The following is a 17,238-nucleotide window of genomic DNA, read 5'->3' on the forward strand; positions in this document are numbered from 1 at the left end:
AAGGATATATTTTCAATATAGGCTACTAGATACAGGAATGAAATATGATACTGCCAACATATTAAAACAATAAATCATTTCTTATTCCATTCTTCATTTTTTTCACATTCCCAGAACAACTGTCATTGATCTCTGAGGAATAATGATATTTGCTCTTACACATTAATATCTAATTTGATTCTTCCATCTGCCAATACTGATAGCCCATAAATGTATCACTTATCATCTGAAGCCAAGTCATCTGTGTTGCTACCGATATAAACAGTTCCATCAAGAAGAACTAACTGCCTTACTTTATGACTGTCATTAGATCTTTACGTAGATGGCCATAATGGCTATTGCTGACATCGTTATGAATTTGTTTTATAACCCTAACATAAGTGCAGTAGCTAAAAGCATTCAATTCATTATGATAAAAATAATGTTGTTGTTCCTTTTTTTAATTTGTAACCCTTACCTAAAGTTTGTTAAGAGGCCTATTTGAATGTGTCAGGCCATAGTGATTCTACTGAAAAACCAGGTATCTGTGACTCTTCTCTAAATTCAGTTGCACCACTAGACGTGGATTCCCGCCCCTTTCCCAAGCCCAATACCTTCTACTCAGTAACATTTCAATGTCTAAAATATCATAATAAAATAAGTGAAGTACACAAAGATTGTTTTTCATAAAAGTCGAATAGGAGCATCAATGTCCCTGAGGGATAGGGCTTCATTTACTGATTTGGGAGCAACCCTAGGTACAAAACACACACGCCTAGGTTTTCTTTGCCTCAATACCTGTTGCACCTATTACTTGTAACTGAGGCGTATGGTGTCATTGACTAGGGGGCCGATTCACTAACTTCGAGTGAAGGATTCGAAGTAAATAAACTTCTAATTTCGAAGTGTTTTTTGGGCTACTTTGACCATCGAATGGGCTACTACGACCTTCGACTACGACTTCGAATCGAAGGTTTCGAACTAAAAATCATTCGACTAATCGATAGTCGAAGTACTGTCTCTTTAAGAAAAAACTTCGATCCCCTAGTTTGCCATCTAAAAGCTACCGAAGTCAATGTTAGCCTATGGGGAAGGTCCCCATAGGCTTTCCTAAGTTTTTTTGATTGAAGGATATTCCTTCGATCGTCGGATTTAAATCCTTCGAATTGTTTGATTCGAAGGATTTTATCGTTCGATCGAAGGAATAATCCTTCGATCGTTTGATCGCACTGTTTGCGCTAAAATCCTTCGACTTCGATATTCGAAGACAAAGGATTTTAATTCCCAGTCGAATATCGAGGGTTAATTTACCCTCGATATTCGACCCTTTGTGAATTGGCCCCTAGGTGTATGGTGCTAGATGTACTTTTTGTGTACAGCATTTACTTATACTATATGCCCACATCAGTCAGTAAAATTGTAAAGCTGTCATTTGCATTAGTCTTCATATGACAAAAATGTGTTTGTGCTCGTTTACCAAACTCAACGAAGGCCAGCATCATGTTAACACCTTAATAAATGCTATAATAGCTGCCAAAAGAAAATGGGATGCAAAGAAATGCAGATTTTTTTTATCCCAAACCGATATTATAGACACACTTTTAAAGCATCTGACATTAAAAGGCTTGCTGCATATTCAAAAACAGCAGTGCAATGCTCCGGAAAGAAAAGTCAATAATAGGTGTCAAAAATGGCTTCTCCGATCATTGTGATAAGTAATTAGGTGACCCCATTTAATCAGGATAAAGCAAGTCTTGGGCAGTCTTTACAATATTAACCTGTGATTTGTGTGCTGCCTAAATGATTCATGAGAGGGCAAGCCACTGTTTCTTGTCAGCAAAAAGCTGATTTCTTTTTTCAAATTGCATTTCAGAAGATTGTTTTCACATTTGTATTCCTGTGTATTTTCCAAGTGTGATCTGTATGTCTATGGCTGTAATGTGATTTAGGGAATAGAATTTAGGCAGTTTTATGTAAAACAACTCGTTTGTCAAAATGAAACAATTTAGCAGTGTGTGCCATCAAGTGCCACATTCATCAGTTTGTTGTAAGCGGATGTAGTTATGGCTGCTACTGAGCTGAGCGGTAGAGGTGAAATTGCAAAGGCAGCTGGTTACAGTGCAGCATCTGTCCATCATTCTCTTTATCTGCCAATAGTCTCATTGCATTGCAGAACAGCTGATTATTAAATATAGCTTGTAGGTAAGTATTTAGACATTTAGGCGGGAATGTAATTAAAATCGCAAGGTTTACTTAAAATGGTGAATTTGCAAATGTTCAGTGCTGCTCGCAATGAATAAACATTTGCTGGCAAATATTACATTGTGCATTATTGCTAAGCAAAGGTTAGTGTAAACACCAGCTCTGGAGTCTTGTTCAATTTTTTGTCGTAAAAAATGTTTTGTGATAGCGAAATTTTATTCCATACACAGCGAATGTTCACAAAAGCCATTTGGTTACAAACTTTGCGAGGAAGTTGTTGAGGTCTGTAATAGGTCAAAAAGGATGCAAACATGGTAGCTAACGTTCACAAAGGTATCTGCGAATGTTTTTTGCGCTAATGACACATTTTTCCAATCCCCCTTAGAGTTTATGTGTAGCTAATGATTTGGTTGGTTCATTTTAACAATGAAATATTTAAATGTATACGTGGTACATGTATATGTTTATAATTAGGGATGCACCGAATCCAGGATTCGGTGAGGGATTCTGACTTTTTCAGCAGGATTTGGATTCGGCCGAATCCTTCTGCCCGGCCGAACCGAATCCTAATTTGTATATGCAAATTAGGGGCGGAGATGGAAATTGCAAGGAAGTAAAAAATTTTCCCCAACCCTAATTTGCATATGCAAATTAGGATTCGGATTCGGTTCGGCCGACTCTTTTGCAAAGGATTCGGGGTTCGGCCGAATCCAAAATAGTGGATTCGTTGCATCCCTATTTATGATATATAATACCCATGTGAAATACAGACTTATAAATTGTGCTTTCCTAAAGTCTCTGAAGTTGTGCAACAACTACTGCTGTCAGTTTGTCTATTTAGAGCCTTAGCGGAACAGCATTCAAACATTTCTGGGTCTGCTGTCCTCTTCCTTAGTGCACAACCCATTTTTACTTTGAGCATTTTTCTCTTCCTGAGTGTGCACCACTCTGAATTGTTTGTTACACATCAACTAAGTCATTGGTTACAATCAATGAATAGTGATGTCACTTGTATAAATAAATATACATTTATTATATAACATAAATAATTTCCTGTAAAATATATCCTTACACAAGAGCCATAATTATACTGTAAATTACTGTATCTTCTTATAAATGATTCTCAGTTATAATTGGAGTTTCATGAACTGTATAATATCACTAGGTCTTATGCCTTCATATGTTCCTGGAACTCCTCAGTGACTTATAATATCCGTATACTTTACAATAGCGGTTACTTTATTCACTATATACTGTGCTCTGGGAAGTCATCATTAGTGATTTTACCATATAGTCATCCGAGGGGCACCCCTTTAAAACTGACACCCTAGGCACAGGCCCTCAAGTGCCTATATGGTAAATATGGCCCTGCCTGAAGCCTCGTTCCATTATATTTTATTTGACTGCTTAGTGATTTCTAATATCCTTATGTTTCCTTATATGTTTTTTATCATACAATATACCACTATAAAAACACTTGTTTTTTTTTAGGTCCGTCTTCGGTGATAAGCAATGATGACGATTCAGCCAGTCCCCTCCATCACATTTCCAATGGGAGCAATACCCCGTCTTCATCAGAAGGTGGTCCTGATACAGTAATCATTGGCATGACTAAAATCCCTGTCATTGAAAACCCACAGTACTTTGGAATAACAAACAGCCATCTTAAGGACACCTGTGAGTACACCATTTTTAATTTTCTATTTTCTAATAGTTTTGTGCCCGGACTCGTGCAGAGATGATCAAAATACGGTACTCAGATTGGGATCTCTCATCCAGAAAGTTTGGAATTACAGGGTGACAATTAACCATAGAGTTCATTTTAAGCTATCTATTTTTATTTCATTTTTATAACTTTATTCATCTCCAATCCTAACTAAACACAAATAAAGGCACTGTGTTAGCCTTTATGTACGGTGATCCAGATTAGAAAAAAGATCCTTATTTTAAAACCAAGGTCCCAAGAATTCTAGATAATTGATTCCATATAGCAGTAAGATAAATTTACTGGTAAAATTGGCTCTGAAGTGACAGCATTGGGAAATGCATGAGTAAATAGAGGTATTTGGCCAGAACAGAATACAAATAACAAATGTGCCTTCACCTTTCTCTGTGCTTTTATACCACCATGTGTGCAGGTGAAAGGGGCAACAGGATATCAGTTAATAATGTAACTTTGGAAACTTTGTGCAGCTCTGCAATTTATACTTCAAATGGTTTGTTATATTGTTGTTACCTTATAAAGCATTTTGAACGGCAGACTGGAAGATAAATAAGAGATAAAGTGAATAGAAATATATGTCACAGCTTGTTCTGGTTGCCAGGGTGAGTGAACCTGTTAACCCTATAACATTTTACATTTGCAGTGAGAGACGCAGAGTAGTTCCACAAAGTAAAAGAAATTGAAAACCAATTAGAATGTGACTGTTTATATTACCCACATTTTTATTTTATGGTTGGCTGATTGCTCCTTGAAACACTGATACATCTCATAAGTAATACATTTACAAGGTATAAAAACAAAAATAAAACTACAAAGAAAAATAGAGTTGGCTTATAGGTCTATTTAGTCTGTTTATAGTTAAGTTATTAAATGCATAAGAGTTAATAATCTGCTATAATAAAGGTCCAATTTTGCCTTTTTTGGAAGCTATTCATTTTAGTAATATTACTAAGCACTTTGGAATCCTCATGTTTCTAGTTACAGCAGAAGCTTATGATTAAAGGTATTCTAAATTGCTTTTCACCAAGACAATTTGCTCTTTTCAGTCTCGCCTTCACTGGATTTAATCCTGACAGCCATATGACTGAGTGTTCTGGTTTGTGCTCTGAATGGGGATTGTAACCACAACTCTACTGAGAATGATTTCTGGCCACAATTAAGGGAGCTGTAGGTCAGAGACCCAGTGTACTGAGTGCACTTCTTTTGATTCCAGGCTGAACCTATTGCAGTGTGTTTAAAATCATGATTATTGCCTAGAGACCATAAAAGTGGAAATAGGAGGTCCTCTTGAACTTTTGACAGAATGCAATTGCGGTGAAGACAATAAAATAGATCTGGGCCATGAAGGCAGGTGCAATAAAACGATAAACAAAGGCAGAATACCACAAGTCAAGAACTAGTAGGTCAATAACCATGTACTCCAACTAAAATGGGAACCATATACAGATGTGCGCAGTATTTCATGTGCTCTGTTTCAATAAATGGCATGCAGGGGTCTGCAGCTGAGTGAGATTAGCTGAGAACTTGTGCAAATATATCGTTTTAATAGTTAACACCAAGCAATTAATAATGCAAAAATGTGAGAGCATCCCAATCTTCAATAATTGTTGCAGTATTCCCCATTCTACTATTTCATAGCAATAATTTTAAAATAATTACCTCTTCCAGATGATAGATGGAAAGTTGTTCCATAGTTCATTATCACGGTTTGAATACAGGCTTCTTTTAATTTAAAGCTATATGAAAAGTGAATAGAAGTAAAATGTAAAATAATGATTAGATGAGACTTACAAAATTCATTTTGATGTAATAATTACTTGTAATATTTCCTTTTGTGTATACACTGAAGATTTCTTTAGAAACTGGGCATCTGCTTTAATGCCCGTGGTACAAACCTGCATTCATATTGAGGCCATAATGTTAAGAATTCATCTTTACATTATCATTTCTTTGATTTCAGATCATTTCAGATATTAGGCTGAAATGATTCAGATATTAGGCTGTACAAAAAAATAGCAGTGTCTGCTTTCTTATATACAAACGCAAACATTCACTGTATAAACTGAAACATTTTTCAAGATTTTTTTTTTCTTTTGAATCACTGCACTAATATTTAGTTGTATAACCAGTGTTTCTGAGAACTGTTTCTAAAAACTGCTTCTGAGAAATGCTGCACATCAGTGTTACATGGAGTCCACCAACTTCGTTGAAAGATCCGTTATCCGGAAATCCCCAGGTCCCGAGCATTCTGGATAACAGGTCCCATACCTGTACTCTACTACACCTACTTATTACTTAATAAAATTTCTACCAGAAACAGTGATTGATCAGGTTAGTGATATTGGACTGCTATCATTCTGAACACAACTGTATATACACACACAATAAAGTTGGTCCACAGGTCAATATTTGTGTTATATATATATATATATGTATATATAAAACACTGCTTGTTCCCTTCATCTGAACAATTTTTGTAATCTTTTGAGATTTTCCTGCTTACAATGTTAAAATTTTATATTTTAGCATTTAACACACTGCAATAATAAGTGTGTTAAGTAAGTGTTACCACAGATAATGCCATATGGGCTAAAAGGGCTAAGTGTAAGTGCTGTCAAAACCTGAGTTTAAATGAAAGTTGTTCATTATCTGCAGAACTTTGTATCCTACTGCTAGTCCCAAACTAAGATTGGTAGGTAAGGAAGGACTATAATCAATCCAAACCAGTTGATAGCAGTCAATATTAGCACTTAGAGACGTGAGGGTAGAGGTCACCAAAATTACAAAATCCAGCAGGAAAACTGCTGAAAATTGAAATTCAGTTTATTGGTGTCTCTTTGAGTGCAGTCATTAAGAGCTACAATATAGTCCCTGTAAAGATTAACACTTAGCTCCAGTCACTGGATAATCATTATTATGCTTTATTTGTAGTCCAACACTTTGCAGAGTATATTTAATCATTTACATCCATCCTGACTACTGTTGCTTATAGTCTAAGGTTTCTATAATAGGCACATGAACACTAAGGTCAGTTTTATAGGAGGAAATGGGAACACATGGACAAAACTAACAAAGACATGGGGGCATGCTGCATGCCATCTCCTTGATCTGAATCAAATCCCAGCAAATCCAGATATCCACCATGGTCATAGTCTATCTTGGTCATGGTGATTACTTAATGCACCAGTCATTCAGCCATTGTCAAGGTGCTGTTGCCTTCCTATACACAGGTCACTAACTCCTAATCTCTTAAATCCTAATCTGTGCCAAAGGCCTTTACTCTCACAGTTTTTTTTTATGGGCCTTTTGCCTCTTGTTACTCTTTACACAAAGAGGTTTCTTCAAATGACCTGCAACTGCCGAGTTTCAAGCCTTTTTTATTGGCGTTTATCTACAGAGGGCATTCTGGTGTGCACAACTGCCAACAGCAGATTTACTATGCAGATGATAAGAAAGATGTTGCTGCCCACGCCAGATTCTATAGAAAAGCAAAGGTGAAGAATCAACTGTTTTAGAGAATACAACCTTTGGAAGGACCAAGATGGATATGTTTGTAGTTTGAAATGTTTCAGTGATGATTACATTTATTTATGTGCATTTATTTATGTGCATCAAAACTTGAAAACCAATTCAAATCATTTATAGATCTAACCATCTAAAAAATGCATCTGCCCAAAATTTCTAAGTATTAGAATTAATTGACAAGTCAATATGGCTTATTTACATAGGCAAACAAAGTGGGCAACTTGTGCTTATCCCCGAAAGTGAGTAATGTCTAAAACCCTTTTCATTAAAGGTAATACTTGAATTCAAATGCTCTCTGTATAGTCCCGTAAAGTTGCACTCAGTGGTGATCAGTCCTTCCTGCCTTTATGCCAAATCGAGCACTGCAATTCCTTTTAACGATCAGCTATATATGAATCCTAGAACTACCATCACTTCCTAACCAGAGGGTAGCTCCAGGGTTCCCTTAGTGACCTGTGTCAATCCCAGCAGTGCAGTTGCACCTAAAGAATCCAGTGCAGATATCACTTGTATGCCAAACAGCTGCTTCTGATTCAATGCTTGCATTGTACACCCACAATGATGTATGAATTCTGGGAAAAACTGCACATTGTGGAGGAAACAACCTGGCAATTGTGTCTGAAATTGCACTTTGCTTACGGCATTGGGGTAAGCGAATGAACCCTAATATTTGTATTAGAACTACTACTTCTATAGAGATCCACATTTTAGGGATTTTATTAAATCGTACACTCTGGGTTGATAGCTCCACAGTTCTTTTCTTGAGTAAAGTATGTACTGTAAGTAACTGAGGTTAGTGTGATTTACTGTGACATCTATTATGCTTTTATAGAACATAATATGTATGTTCGCCCCACTTGCCATAAAATTAATTGTTATCAATTAGTCAACTGTGCCAAGCTTCTATTTTCAGAAGTAACTATCTGTCAGCTGTGTTTGATCAAGCTTTGCTCTAAAAGGGATTTAGTAGTTATATTAATTGAAATAATTGGTCTGGCACTGAAAAAGGCTAAAGTAGTGGCTCTTAAAGGGAGCTAAAGTAATTATGGTTGCTATGGTATGAAAATAATTACCTGTACATACTGTATGTAGTGCTTTGATATTATAATAGAGCATGGGAATGGGATAAGGGATTTTTTTCCTGCTTTGTAGAGAAATTTATATCACTTCTAAGGCAGAAGTGACTGGAGATGAATGATGCAAGAATGTCATATCTGCTTAAAGTAAGCACATAAATACTTTCTACCTGTTTGGCACAAGGCACAGAGCACAGTAACACTATCTATGGGAAGGGGCAGTAGCATTTGTGCTGTAGGCGTTCAGTAATTGAGTCCTTTAATATTAAATATGCAAATGGCAGCCTGTATGTATTGCAGTAACAGCATGCCATGCATACAGAATACTTTATTATAGCTGAGAGTAAACATGCACAAATACTTTCACAGGGATAGATTTAGCAAAAATCCCCAAAATTATTTTCATGTTTTCTTAAAAAGGAGAATAAATTAACTTTTGGGTATTTACTTTTTGGGCTATTTATTACAAAGTGCTTATTTTTACAAAAAATAAAGCTTCAAGCTTCACTGTGGGTGCCTGACAACCAGAGACTCTTAGAAGAAGTCTTGAGATGAATGACACAATGTACAGCATAGATATGAACCTACAGCTCTTCTATATTTGAACTCCTGACTACTCATAATAACTTTATTTTGGGAAAATGAATCAAACTAGACTACAAAAAATAACTTGCCAAAGCCCATTTTAGTATAATAGTTCAGCTCAGGACCTGCTAGATAAAAATGAGGCTATTTAACATATGTTTACCAGATGACCCCATTAAAGGTATGATTATCTAAAAACAGAGGAAGAACAGAAAGTATTGGAACTGTAGGGATGTCCCCAATATAGAGATGAGCTCTTTATTTATCCCTTACAGTCTGTGAACTAAAAGGACCGTGACATCTGTCTTACTACAGTATGTTTTAGAGGCCACTATGATGTGTGTGTGCTCAAGTGGTGAAAACCACATTTTTTAAACTAGAGATGTCAGCCGTTTTGTTAAATATATTGGGAGTTCACAGCATCTGGAGGAAACCCTGTGTTCTTACTGGTTGGTTACAACACTGTAAGCTTTAGACCTTGATATATTGTTAGTCCACTCAGTCTGCTCCTGTGCTCCATCCTCTGCACACAGAGTCAATCATAAGGCAACAAAGGAGGCCAGACCCAGGACAGCACTGGGTGCCCTCTGGCCTCCATTCCTTGTCTTCTACATATCTGAATGAATATGACTCAAAATGCTCAAAGAGCATAGATTGGACATTTCTACTCCAAATTCTTATATACTTGTGCTCAAATAAAAACTTAAATTCAGTTTACAGCTATATTTCCTCTTTTTTTTGATTCTGCACTAGCTCTAATAATCTTGCATGCTTGTCAGAATCTGAGCCCCATGAAAACTGAACCAAATAAGTTCTGTAAAAAAGAAATCTATGTTTCCTAAACACAATAAAGAATTCTGCTTGATTAGAACTTTAGATGAGCCTGGTATTGTTAGAAACAATTTGCTGTGATTGATACGTTTATTAAATTGCTGTCTTGGACATTCTTTTAATAACACTAAACAATGATCCTTAATATACATTTAGTGTAATTCATCATCTTACTTCTAAATCGGGCTCTCTGTAAACAGAACAGGCGCACAACTTTCCACTGCACTCCGATTAGTTTATTTATAAATCTGGTTAAGTTGAAGAGTGAAAGTTGTTCCCTTGTTTTATAAAAAGCATGGGTACAAATCCTTGGCTGCATGTACTTGGCATAACAAACTATTATTAACTCTATATTAGATAAACAGTAATGGATAATGAAAACTCCCTGCATCCTCAGCCACATACCAGTTGCTTTTTAAAAAGACAGATTAGTAGTTCAGCAAAGGCATGATAACGATAAACTAGATATTCCTAATCTTGTTTTTTTTAAACTGGCCACTGTAAACCATTGAAAAATATTCTCTTTTCATGCAATACACTTCTGACTTTGAGAATCACTTTGATGGTTTGTCAGATTCAATGTTGAAACAAACATAATCTGAAAATAACAGAAGGATATTTAATTGACCTACTTTTCCTCCATTAAATGACGAGCATATCCTGTGCCCTTGTAGATTCCACCCATTAGTGGTTTGCAATCTTGCTGATCATTGACAGCGATACTCTAAATGATTATGCTTTTCTCCTATTATTTTTAATAATAAGTATTATTAATTATTAATATTTGATTCATTTGGTTTTTAAAATCTACCAGAGAAAATTTTAACCGACAAACAGGCATATCTGATCAAGATCCAATGGTTATGGAATCATTTTGGGCCCAAGTATGGGCTAAATGTGCCTAAAATAGCACCTAACAACAAACGATAGACAACAAGTTGACCTACCTTGTCCACAGGGATCCATCAGTTCTTTTCTTTCATTTTCCAACTAGTTGTAATGTGAAAAAAACGAATTGCTGATTGATTGCTAAATGAGCCCCATGGTCAGTTCATTTGTTAAAGTTGTTAAAGTTACTGTTATTGAGACAATTCAATTAAATGCAATTTACAGATATAAAGGAAGTGAGTAACACCCTACACATTGAGTCTCTTTAATTCTCTTAAGGTCATGCACACATGCCAAGTGCTGCAGCTAAATGGCTGGAGATTTAAAGGCGAAACTTCCTTTGCTTTCCAGATTACATCTATTACAGGATTAAAAATTTTCAAAGCACAAAGTTTAGAAGAAATAATTTTTCCCTCTGATGACAACATGAAGCTCAAACTATATAACTTAGTTTGATATTTGAGGGAAATGTATCTACTTGTATTCCATGGGTACGGATATGGAATCAGAAAACTTAATGGTCTATGGTTTGTTTTTTTGCTTTCTCTAATCATGTTATATGTCAGTCTGGAAATCATTTTCTCTTACAATAGTTTCCTGTGTTTATGTAATGACTTTCACTTGTAATTTTTCACAGTTGTCCAGCACATAAAGAGACACAACATAGTGCTGAAGAGAGAGCTGGGAGAAGGAGCCTTTGGCAAAGTTTTTCTTGCAGAGTGCTACAACCTCTACCTCGAGCAAGACAAAATACTGGTTGCAGTAAAGGTAAATCTCCACACTATAGAGAGGCTATAGAAATAAAAGAATGCCCTAAGCAGAGTTTGAAGAACAGTATGAAATTTGACCCCATGCTCCAACTCCAACTTAAGTCAACATAGTGAACATAATATTTTCATGCATCCAGTTTGTGCTTTTATCACTTTTGATAGCTAAAACATGAATGTACTGTATTCTAAATTTAATTAGGATTATAAATTGTGTGGCTTTTTATTACATATGTTTGCACCTTAAAGCTCATGGGGCAACTTTGTCTAATTTTGCTCGACCTTCAATAAAGGTATTAGGAGCATTTTTACAACGTTGCATCTGCAGTTTTGACACCTGTCCCATGACTGTCAACAAAAGGACAGAGAGACATATCATAGTCTAATACTATGCTCAGAGTATGTTCTGAGGCAGTATGAAGAAGGCCCAATCATTGAATGTTGAACATTGAATGTTGAATGTTGAACAAAAGGACCCTAAAGAAAATATAGAGATAGAAATGGTGAAAGATGGGATTTTAGTCATATTATATAAAATTATACAGATATAAGCCCCAACCTGAAATAGAATTATTTAGTGAGGAGTTCCTAAAGCTCTTACCCATGCAGTCCTGCCTTGTTTGGTGTCGGCAGCCATGTGTTTTCATGCTGTTCCCTTTAAAGGAAAAGTAACACAAAAAAATTAAGCCGTTTCACTATATTGTACTGTTGTGCTGCACTGGTACTACTGATGTGTTTGCTTCAGAAACACAATTATAGTGTGTATAAACAAGCTGCTGTGTAGCCATGGGGCAGCCATTCAAGCTGGAAAAAAAGGAGAAAAGGCAAAGGATACACAGCAGATAACAGATAAGCTCTGTAGTATAAAGATTCTTTAGAACTTATCCAGGGTTGGACTTTAGAGCCCACTGGGTTCCAAACTTCTGGTGGCCCCTGCGCGCATGCTGGCTCGCATGGGGGTTTTTTTGGGGGGGGAGGCAGATCAGGGAGGGGACCCACCGGGTTTTTTCCCGGTCCAGTCTGAACCTGATATCTACTGTGTACTATGTGCTTGAATTGCTGCCCCATGGCTACACAGCAGCTTGTTTATATAAACTATAGCAGAGTTTCTGAAGCAAACACACCAGTTTTATCAGTGCAGCACAATAGTACCTTACTGTCATTTATTTACAATACTTTGGTTTGGTTTTGGTGTTGCTGGTCCTTTAAAACATTAATCGTTTTACCATTTCTTTGTCCATAATACTTCTTCATTTCAATCAACTTTGAAATGCAGGTTTTTGTTATGTATTTATGTTATATGTCTCTGATCTTCCATTAGAAAAAATATTTAAACAGGTAGACAGTTACACATAACATAAAATATCACATTATCCATCCATTTAATTGAAAGCAGCATAGGAAAAAAATTTGCTGAGTGGGAGGTATCATGTTATTTTCTACATGCAATTATCCCCACAGCCTCTATTCTCTGGCTATGCTACGTACAGTTTCTGGTTGCCAAGCAACACCAGCAACTTCTTGGGCCTACTTAATAACCAGAAATCGCATTTGTTTTTTTAAAAGACTGATAGATCGATGCAGGAATGGATGGTTAGATGATAGATAAATATTTATTTTTTATTATATATTTTATACAGTATGTAAAGCTGTATTAAAGGGGTTGTTCACAATGTGCAATTGATTTTCAATTCTTTATTTATCATTATCATTATTTATCATTATCAGTTTTTTATTTATTTTTTATTTTTTAGCTTGTTATTCAGCAGTGGTTTGCAGTTTTAGCAATCTGGTTGCTAGGGTCCAAATTACTCTAGCAACCATGCATTGATTCGAATAAGAGTCTGCAACATGAATAGGAGAGGCCTGAATAGAATAAAAAGTAGCAATAACAATACATTTTTAGCCTTACAGAGGATTTTTTTTTTGTATGAAAAGAAGCTGTAAAGAGTCAGAAGAAAAAGGCAAATAATTTAAAAAATATAAAAAATAAATAATGAAGACCTATTGAAAAGTTGCTTAGAATTTATAACATACTAAAAGTTAACTTAAAGGTGAACCACCCCTTTAAAATAGAAGTTTACACTGCGGTTCAATTTCACATGAACCTTATGTAAGATGTATTATGTATCCATAACTCTTTTTTGCAGACATTAAAAGATGCCAGTGACAATGCCCGAAAAGACTTTCATCGGGAAGCAGAGTTACTCACGAATTTGCAACATGAGAATATTGTAAAGTTTTATGGTGTTTGTGTGGAAGGTGACCCACTCATCATGGTCTTTGAATATATGAAGCATGGGGATCTTAACAAATTCCTTAGGTAAGCTATTTATTACCTTAATATAATATAGTGGGCTTTTTACAGAGATTTTTCAAAATTGTTCCCTTCCTTCCCCAGAGGAATTTCTGCTGGCAAAACTCATCAATAACTACCAATAACTATTTTATAAATCATAATTATATAAGCCCTTTTCTACAAATGAGAACTTTAACTGAGTGCCTTGAATTGCATAGCAAATTATTTCTTCAGTGTACAAAAAAATCTGTACATGTATTGCAAGTCTTATTGAATACACAGATCTAGTGCCTGTGGTGCCCTAAAGCTTGTGTAATCCAGACAGATGTTAAGATCTTGTGCATGTGACATGCTGGGTAGACTATGGTGTAATCTCTCCTCTCAGTTCAATCACCTCTGGCCGTGGCTTGCTGTTGGTGCACTTCTGTACATTCTGTGTATATTAAATTCTTCATAGGTCAGTTCTGTAGCAGTGATTTCTCCTAACCAATAGAAGGTTGGCGTTCTTATCCCTTTCCTTGAGTAGCCAAACTATTAGTGGTCTGGAGTTGGGGGGCACCCATGGGTGGGGGCTTGCAAGGGTTTTATATGCCTGCTCAACTGCTAGGACACTGTGAAATATGCCCTATACCCTATACAATTATAGATGAGTGAATCCTCCACTTACAGTAACAGTGTCAGACTGGCCCACTAGGATACCATTAGGCTTAATAATGGAAGAATAGAGTATAGTAAGTAGATATAAAAGACTAAGAGAATAAAGAGGTTAAGTGAGGAGAAATAATAGTTTAGGAAAGTGGGCCCATGGTCTAAGGTTTTCTGGTGGGCCCACGGTCTGAGGTTTTCTGGTGGGCCTCTGGCATCCCAGTCCTACACTGGACAATAATAACAGCACACTTATGGTGTATGATGCAATAAAATACACTCATGCTTGTGTGCAGTAACCTATAATAACCAATCTGCAGGTAGCATTTACTTTTCATCTGTTTAAAAGCAAGCATCCTTTTTGTTGCCATGGGTTACTGCACTGGGCAATTATTACCTTTTATTCAGAGGCGGGTCATTCCGGCTGGGCGCCCTAGGCAACCCAGCCGGCCAGCTCGCCCCCCTCCTTCAACGTGCGCATTGACGTTGTGTGCGTACGCGCTTGGTAGGGAGCGCACAAGCTGGATGGCCAGTCTAGGAATAAGCAAAAGAGGGAGCTGGGGAGCGCGCAAGCTGGATGGGGTAAATAGACAAACACAGATTGTGAGAAAATGCTGAGGCAAATATTATAAATAATGTACACTTTATGAACACATTAACCAGTAATTTTATGCACTGAAGATTTAGCACTTTATTCAGATTTATCTGAATAGGTTATTCTTAACCAAAATGTTGTCCTATGTATTAATTAAGTATCCATTTATTCATTATCCATGATATCAGATTACCGGTTCAGGCATTTCCTCTCTGAAGAACTTTGCACCCATTTAGAAATTCCATCAGAGTAGTTAAACATGGCTTTGCTCATGCTATGTATAGTAAGACGTGCTAAATTAGATTACATACTGTTGGTACAGAGTACATACCAGTTAGTCATTGTCATTTCTATATCTGCTCAGTGTGCATGCTGCATAAAGGGCGGCAGAATGCTTCTTTGTGGAAAACATCACAGTAAATAGCTTTATCTAGCAAAACACATATTGAGGTACAGTTGCTAAGGATTCTTTGGATGGCTGACGCAATGCTGAAGATTGAGATTTTGTCAAAATAAGAACACAAGTGTTTATAACGTTTTAAGCATATTGAATTGAGTGGTAGTAGCATCATACTGTAGGGCTGCTGATCATCATCTGCTAGGGCTTAGAAATTCAAACAATTTGAGTTTCTGTGATTGAAATAAAAATATCACAGATAACAAGATTCTAGTGTAGCATTTATTATTCAGGGGTCTTAATAAGTTGCAATGATGCATTGTATATGAACACAGACTGATCATCTGCTCTTATAAGGTTGCCTTTTGCTGTACAATCTGTAATATTTCTTTAATTAAACTGTGATATATTTACATACAGTTATTACTGATCCCCACCCTTATGCTGTTCAGTGACAAGATGATTGCTGATCCCTGAAGTATTAAGAGTCTTCAAGCCCTTAACAATATTTTAGACCTTGAGAGCTGTTCAGCCCCTTATTTAAGATACAGTTTATCTGTCACCTGTTTATCTATATCTGTTTAAAGCAGTACTTCAATACATTGCTCCTCAAACCTGACACCATACCTTGCCAGCACAGCATATTTTGTGAATTACTGTACACCAAGACAAGTGGATCTGTAAAAAGAATTGATTCTGAGGCTTTCACCAATGCTATTGATTGATCTATATGCCCTAATGAAAAGAAGTACAGACAAAATGCACAATTCTTGAGGTCCTAGTACGTTTTTGAGGGCAAAGAGACATTTGTGGTAAATGTGATTGCACTTTAGACCATGCAGGTATTGTTACTGTGATGGGACATAAATCTAATAAGATATAAAGGGAAGATAAAGAGAACTATATCTTAAAGCAGAGCTGTCTAGATGGAGACCCACGGGCCAGATATGGTGTTCAGTATGGAGTAAGACAGGTGTTCAGTATGGGGCTCATTTGCGTGGAACTGGGCAGGATTTTGTGTTGTAATTTCCTTCACTGTATTTTAGCAGAAAGAACATTTTAGAAACTCTTCCACCTATGCAGGTGCTTTATTCTAATTCATGATAATATTAGTATACTAAATGTGGACAAATACACACACACACACATATTGAAGATAATTTGGAAGCTAATCACTCAATTCTAAACAGGAAAGTATTTTGCAACAGTAAAGCTGACTTTATAAATAACCTTTGTATACTATTCCTTACCCTGCACTGCCCCTACAGGCTATTAAAGCAAAATATGCTGAAGACAAATTACAATGCTAAAAAGTAAAATGGGTGGGTTTACTGCAGCCCAGCTTGATGGTGTTGCTAAAATCAGAGCACATGTTGAAGATCATATGCAATGTCAGTACAGAGCACAGAGTTCACCCTAGGGAGAATATTTTAGAGGAGTCCACAAATGGGATTGAAAATTCTTGTGGCTTACTTACAGCTGTACGCTTTGGGAAACACAGATTTTGTGACGCCACATGAAAAGTGCAGGGAAAAAAAATCTGGATGGCTCATTGGAAAGTGAAATGGGAGCTTCAATTATCAAGGAATAATCTACCATGGAGTATAGTTATAGCATAAACAGCGGTCTATATCAGAGGAGATTATTGAACAATAGAACCCTTTGAAAATCAATGTCATGTTTGTAAGACACATCTAAACCATATAATTCCTCTTTCCGTGTGTGT

General features: G+C 36.4%; 1 protein-coding gene across 2 annotated transcripts in view; it reads left to right on the plus strand.

Annotated features, from left to right (window-relative positions):
• The window catches only part of ntrk2.S (neurotrophic receptor tyrosine kinase 2 S homeolog), a 134,797-nt gene that overhangs the window by 97,873 nt on the left and 19,686 nt on the right, over positions 1 to 17,238 (plus strand). For both annotated transcript variants that reach the window (XM_018239972.2, XM_018239978.2), the window contains 3 exons: positions 3,673 to 3,858; positions 11,447 to 11,577; positions 13,727 to 13,899. In XM_018239972.2, coding sequence (XP_018095461.1) covers positions 3,673 to 3,858; positions 11,447 to 11,577; positions 13,727 to 13,899 — 490 coding nt within the window. The remainder of the gene's footprint in view (positions 1 to 3,672; positions 3,859 to 11,446; positions 11,578 to 13,726; positions 13,900 to 17,238) is intronic.

This window comes from Xenopus laevis, chromosome 1S (genome assembly GCF_017654675.1).
Source record: "Xenopus laevis strain J_2021 chromosome 1S, Xenopus_laevis_v10.1, whole genome shotgun sequence".
Taxonomy (NCBI): domain Eukaryota; kingdom Metazoa; phylum Chordata; class Amphibia; order Anura; family Pipidae; genus Xenopus; species Xenopus laevis.